A 6,013-nucleotide genomic window follows, 5' to 3' on the forward strand; every position below is an offset into this window, starting at 1 on the left:
GTCATAGTGATTCATAGATATTGCACGAAAATATTGAATAATTTTACACTTATATGATCAAAAGATTTTTTTAAAAAATCTATGGCATCTTATTGCATATACACATATATATCGAACTTGAATTTCATGCCACAGCGATCAGACAGCTGCACAGTATCTATTGCACGCACGTTATTCTTTATATTAATTTGTGATTGTTAAATGAATGATTCCGATAGAAGGAAAACACCGACCTTATTAAAAACAGCCGCATAATCATTTAACAAAGCAACTATAATAGTTGTTGGAAAATCGTTGCTCACCACAGCGATTAATGTGGAATTCCAAGCAGAGAAATGGCTAGTCACGACAACCAAATGGGTGCTGCATGGATAAAGCTGTGAGTTCAATATATATCAAAGCATCAGAGAATGAGGAACATTTGAAAATCTTGCTTTTGCCCCCACACGATTTTGTGGTTTTATAGAGAAACTGACCACTGTGCTCAGTACTGGACAGACTTCCTCTCACAAACACAATGCTAACATTGAGAAATTGCTTTGGGTGGACTAACCCAAACTGAGCCTATTTACATGGACATGGTCTTTTCGAGGTGTGCAAGGATGTTTCAAATAGCTTTTCTATTTTTTAAAAAAACGGCTGGTTATATCCAGAAGTACGGAGCCCATCAGGCGACCGTCCATTTGGTTTTTGCAGTGATCTTTCTAGGCCGTGGGAATCCCGCCCTCAGTCGTTCACGCAGGAGGTGATTTGATTTGGTTGTTTCTTTATTTGCTTGCTCTTTCCTCAGTCTGCGTAGACTATAAATCCAGAGAAGGTGCTATACTTGTTGTTGTTACCGCCGTGAGCCTTGCCACCATCCAGTTTAATATAGACTTCATCGCCTGCATCCAAGTGCAGCACCACGCTGTTACTGGCATAATCGTAGTTCTGGTCGGCGTCCTGCGCGATGGCACTGGCTCGAACCTGCGGAAAGTTGAGTAAATTTACCGAAAGTGCAAGACGAATTTGACAGCTATTTTCAAACGGCACCAATAGCCGCGGAGCCGTTTCCATCTGTCGTAACCTTTTATCTGTTTCAATAACTGTCTTGTTTAGCCTGTTTGAGTTGTATTATTTGTGTTTCTATAGGCCTATTTGCACGTCTCTTGCCATTTGGTTTATGTGATTGTTCAGGCTCAGACTCTCCCGTTTTTTTTATTTTAGTCTTGTGCACAACCGATTAATCTATTTACTTCCACCCATTTCCTTGCAGATCGCCTGTTCCTCTCTCATTAGCATTAGTGATGAATTGCACAATTATGTCAACCGTTTGGTTCTGAAAATTAATGTTACCTATAAACACAGCACAGATGCACTTTTTTATTTCTAAGCTAAACCTTTCCTGGGCCTTATACACAGACAAGTAACTTATGCTAAACGTGGAAATCATACGGTTTTATTCATTGAGAAGTCTTGCAAATTTATGAAGGAAATTGGAAACTCACGCAGCCTGGCTTGTCTGTACGCAAATAGTCATAAAGTTATACAGTACAGAAACAGGCCCTTCGGCCCATCGTATCCATGCCGGCCATCAAGCACCTATCTATTCTAATCCCATTTTCCAGCACTTGGCCTTGTATGCTATGGCGTTTCAACTGCTCATCTAAATACTTCTTAATACTTTCATAGAGTTAAATAAGAGTTCAAAACTCTTCAGAAATATCCAAATGCTAACTTTGCCCGCAGTTTCTGAAACTTGTTTGAAGGATCACTCACCTGCCCGTTTTTACACAAATCTGCCCACATACTGGTGCCATCCCCTCCTCTCATCAAAACATGATAAGTGAAGAAGTAAATCCCCGGGATGGAGCAGGTAAACTTGCCGGTGGTCGGGTCGTAGTGGTTCCCCAGATTGGTGACCACGTCGTCGAACTTGAGCATCTCGTAACCCTCGTGTGGCCGTTTGAGGCCGGCGTAGAAGGCAATCTTGGGTACTGTGCTGTAGGTGGCAGCGCTGATGGCTCCGGCATTTGGCCCGGGAGGTCCCGGCAGGCCTGGTAGCCCCGGTCTGCCCGGATCCCCCTTTCCCCCCGGTGGCCCTATGGAGCCGGGTGGCCCTGGTTCCCCGGGTGGACCCCGCGGTCCTGCTTTCCCTGATCTCCCGGGCTCTCCTTTGGGTCCTTGGATGAAGGTGGGTAAGGGCATCACACTGTGATCTCGCACCGTCTCTGCCGCTGCAGTGGTGGCTTTCGTTCCGTAAGGGTCGCAGACCATCCTGCAAGTTCCCAGCATCTCGTAGTGGGCAGAGGTGCCGGCCGAGTTGACCAGCACTGGGATGAGGATCACCAGCAGAAGGACCATGACGACTCCCACCGCCGCGGCGATCAGTCGCTTCTTGCGGACCACCCGCGTGAGAGGTGGCCGATCGTCCTGTCTGCTTTTGGAAGAAATGGTGATGGCTATGTAGAAACCTCGACCAGGGAGAAAATAAAGTGCTACTTGTGGGTTCAGTTCGGCCGCGGCTTGGCTTGCCTTGGCTCCCAGTGCAGAAAGCAGCTTGGCTGGAAGTGTTCAAGTCGGATCTTGAGCTGTTGAGTGAGACAGTTGTGAGACGGTGCCTGGAATTTAAGCGGGGGGCACGGACTAAAAGCAGCTTCTTCTCACGCCTCCAGCCAGTTTCCACCTGTCCCGATCCTATATTCACGTGTGAGTGGAAGAACAAATCATCTCAAAGCACACACAGAAAAAAAAAGGTTCCTCAATCCTTATCGAGTTAGTGGCGATCGACTCCTCTTTCATATGTCGCTGTCCATCTGACACCCTCCAGCTATTCCAGCACAACAACCAAATCAAAGTAACCTGTTGGACATGCCCGATTCATTATTTATAAACAGTCACTGAAAGTTCCTTCTAGCAGGAGGTCTAATGATCAGAGCAGGAGCGAGAGAGAGAAAGACCCTAGTACCTATACACAGGAACACATTCCGAAACCCAGCTAGACTGGCGATTCACGAACGAGCGATCTGAATGGAAAAATAACTGCAGGCTCCCACCGGGGAAGGATCATTTGAAAGTCTAATGGTTAGAATCAGAAGCACCCCTGTCATTCTTGGCAGCGTCCGTATTTTTAAAAAATGCCTGCCAAATCATTGATGCGTCTGAGTTAGTGTGTTATAGTATAGTGGGTGCCGAAGACTGTGCAGAAATATTTAACACTCTCCGTCGACATGCAAGAGTACTTTACCTGCGCTACCTTCACATTTTTACGTGATCTGTTAAGGTCATAAACCGTGTCACAAGAGAACAAAGATAAATCAATCGTTTATCCTTAAAATAAATGTCAGTTCGTCTGGTTACAGGCGCTGGACTGAGCTATAAAGCTGCCTAGTTCAGCATGTAGGAATAACACAAGCAAGTGTTACATTATTGTATTACTGTACCACTCTATGTTCGCCAGGTCAAAGCTGACCAGAGCTGCGGTTTTTTAAAACGCTAATGTCAAATTGTGAAAGGACTGCATGCGAATATTTCCTGAAACATAGCTTCATGTATGGTGTCATCTAAAACGTTTCAAGTCTAAATGAAGATCCACCTCTTCTTTCGAAAGAGACATGTTGTTATACGGCTTCCATAAAGGGAGCAATGACCGGCTTCGATAAATATGTTAAAAATCAGATTAACAAAACTGGAAACATCGCAATACGATTTAACATTTAAGGAGGGCAGACTGCAAAATACAGAATTTTATGAAAGTGGCATATTTGATTTTTTAAAGATTCCTTGTGTGATGGGAATGCTCAGTTTTGCGAGTCAGAACGTAAATAAGGTACGGTGTAAATATCAGTTCCCTTTATCTTTATCATATGAGCATGAAATAGGATTTTGAACTTCACACCTTCGCCTTGTAATTGTGAACAGCAGTTGGCTTTATTCACGTGTTTGATCAGATTTCACACAGATCACACCACGCAAGAACTTAGTTGCCACCTGTACCAGAGCCGCCTTCTGATAGCTCTCAGAGGGCAGTTTTGAATCGCTTGGCTAAGAGAGGAGAACTGCAAATGCCAGTTTTATTAGGACAGTATTTGGGGAAATGATGCGCAATATTATTGTGTGCGTTTGTTTAGCCCCACGGTTTTACACATGTGACGTGAAATAAATAAGGAATGGCCTGGAACTATTCAGCTGTGGTCTTTTCTAATAATTGACGTACCGTTCAATACAGAGCGTCTACCATCATGTTGCATAATTGCTCAACAAAAACTTACTTACATAAAGGTCCAACACGGAAGCAGGGCATTGGGTCCAAACAGTCTCTGTGGGTTTACCCTCCACTGAAAGAAACTAGTCCTAATCACATTTACCCATGCTATTCCCATACCCCTTCCTCCCTTTTTCTTCATGCAGCTTATCCAATCTAATCTTGACTGCTGACATAGTTTCCGCCTTAACCACTAACTCTAGAAGTGAATTCCACAGCTTGCAAATTCATGTGTAAAGAGTTTCTCTTGCTATCTGCTCTAAATAGCTTACATTTAATGTTTTACTTTAATTATTTTCCCTCCATTATTTTTGCTATTTTTCTCACCACTCCCCCATGCGATGGACCGCCTCCATCCAGAAGGCACTGGCTTCTTCTTGGTGTTGGGTTCCATGATGATCACTGGCCCAAGTGACCATTTTTCAGGAGTGTGTGAGTTTTCTCAGTGAGTGCATCCCAGCCAAGCCCAAATTGCACTTTATGTTCTGATTCGTTGAACGCATTTTATGGCATCAGTATAAGTCACAATAAAAATTGAAAAGTTCCACAATTGCACGTTCCTGAGCATGCTTTGCCAAATGTGTATGAATGGTAGTTCGACGGGTGGAAAATTTTATTTTCATATATAAAGATTGAACATATGGTGCGAGTTCAGCGCTTTCCTCGAGTCCTGATTGCCAATGCAATTTCTGTTTGTTTACGTTCAATCTTATGTTTCGGTGTATGTAAATAGGATTGATAGGCAATTTGGGTCTCAATATACATTGGCAAAATGCGCGTACAAATGCGCGTAATTCCGGATATAACAAATGAAAACAAGAAATGCTGGAAATACTCAGCAGGTCTGGCAGCATCTGTGGAGAGAGAAGCAGAGTTAACGTTTCAGGTCAGTGACTCTTCTTCAGATGTAACTTCCCGATTGCACACCCACAGGAAATTCCAGCTTATGAATGATTATTTTCTCCATGTATTCACAAGAAGACATGAGGAAAATTTCCTTCCCACAGATAACGCAGTCAAAATTAAGAACTTTGATTTAAAAAATGAGATGTATGTCCTAAACTGGCTAAAGGGGTGTAAAAGCCAATAAATCCCCAGGGACAGACGTTATGTAGCTCAGATTGCGTGATTTACGAGGCACTGACAATCAATATGAGAGTCACTGGACAGTGTAGAAACATCTTGAAAACAAGTCGTTAGTACCCATCTTCAAATTGCCAAGTAGACACAAACAGCTATAAATCCAGTAGTCTTTCATTAATTCCTTGTAAAATAATCGAATGAATTACCTTTTTTAATTTGAAAATTACCTATACAATGATAACTTAGTTATCAACAGCCAATAGAGGGTTTGAAGGCAAAGGTCCCAACTGACCAATTTTCTTTACTTATTTGAGATGGTGACATCTTGGTGGGTTTAAGTAATCTCACAGCATATTTTACATAGATTCCCAAAGGCATTTGACTCCTAAGTCAGTAATGAGTACAGTAAGTGATTAAGGCCCCTACACAGATCCTTGTGGAACACTACCTATCAAATTCTGCCAATTAGACTACCTGCCCATTATCTCGACTCTTTGTCTCCTCCCCCTCAGCCTATTTCCTAACCAGGTCAATAATTTGCCTTCAATTCCATGAGCTTCATCTTTAGCTAACAGTCTTTTATGAGGGCCTTTAGCTAATGTCTGCTGGAAGTCCAAATAAATAACATCCGTAGACATTCCTCTGTCCACTGCTTTAGTGCCCTCTTCAAAAACATTGGGCTGGATT

General features: G+C 43.0%; 1 protein-coding gene across 1 annotated transcript; it reads right to left on the bottom strand.

The window, feature by feature from the left end:
- Window positions 1-616: 616 nt before the first annotated feature.
- LOC137348096 (complement C1q-like protein 3) lies at window positions 617-2,547 on the bottom strand. Its single transcript, XM_068013290.1, has 2 exons — window positions 1,759-2,547; window positions 617-966 (listed from the first exon to the last, which is right to left on the bottom strand). The coding sequence occupies exons 1-2, from the start codon at window positions 2,341-2,343 to the stop codon at window positions 787-789; spliced, it is 765 nt and encodes a 254-aa protein (XP_067869391.1). The 5' UTR covers window positions 2,344-2,547; the 3' UTR covers window positions 617-786.
- Between the last annotated feature and the right edge of the window lie 3,466 nt (window positions 2,548-6,013).

Source organism: Heterodontus francisci, chromosome 2 (genome assembly GCF_036365525.1).
Source record: "Heterodontus francisci isolate sHetFra1 chromosome 2, sHetFra1.hap1, whole genome shotgun sequence".
Classification (NCBI taxonomy): Eukaryota; Metazoa; Chordata; class Chondrichthyes; order Heterodontiformes; family Heterodontidae; genus Heterodontus; species Heterodontus francisci.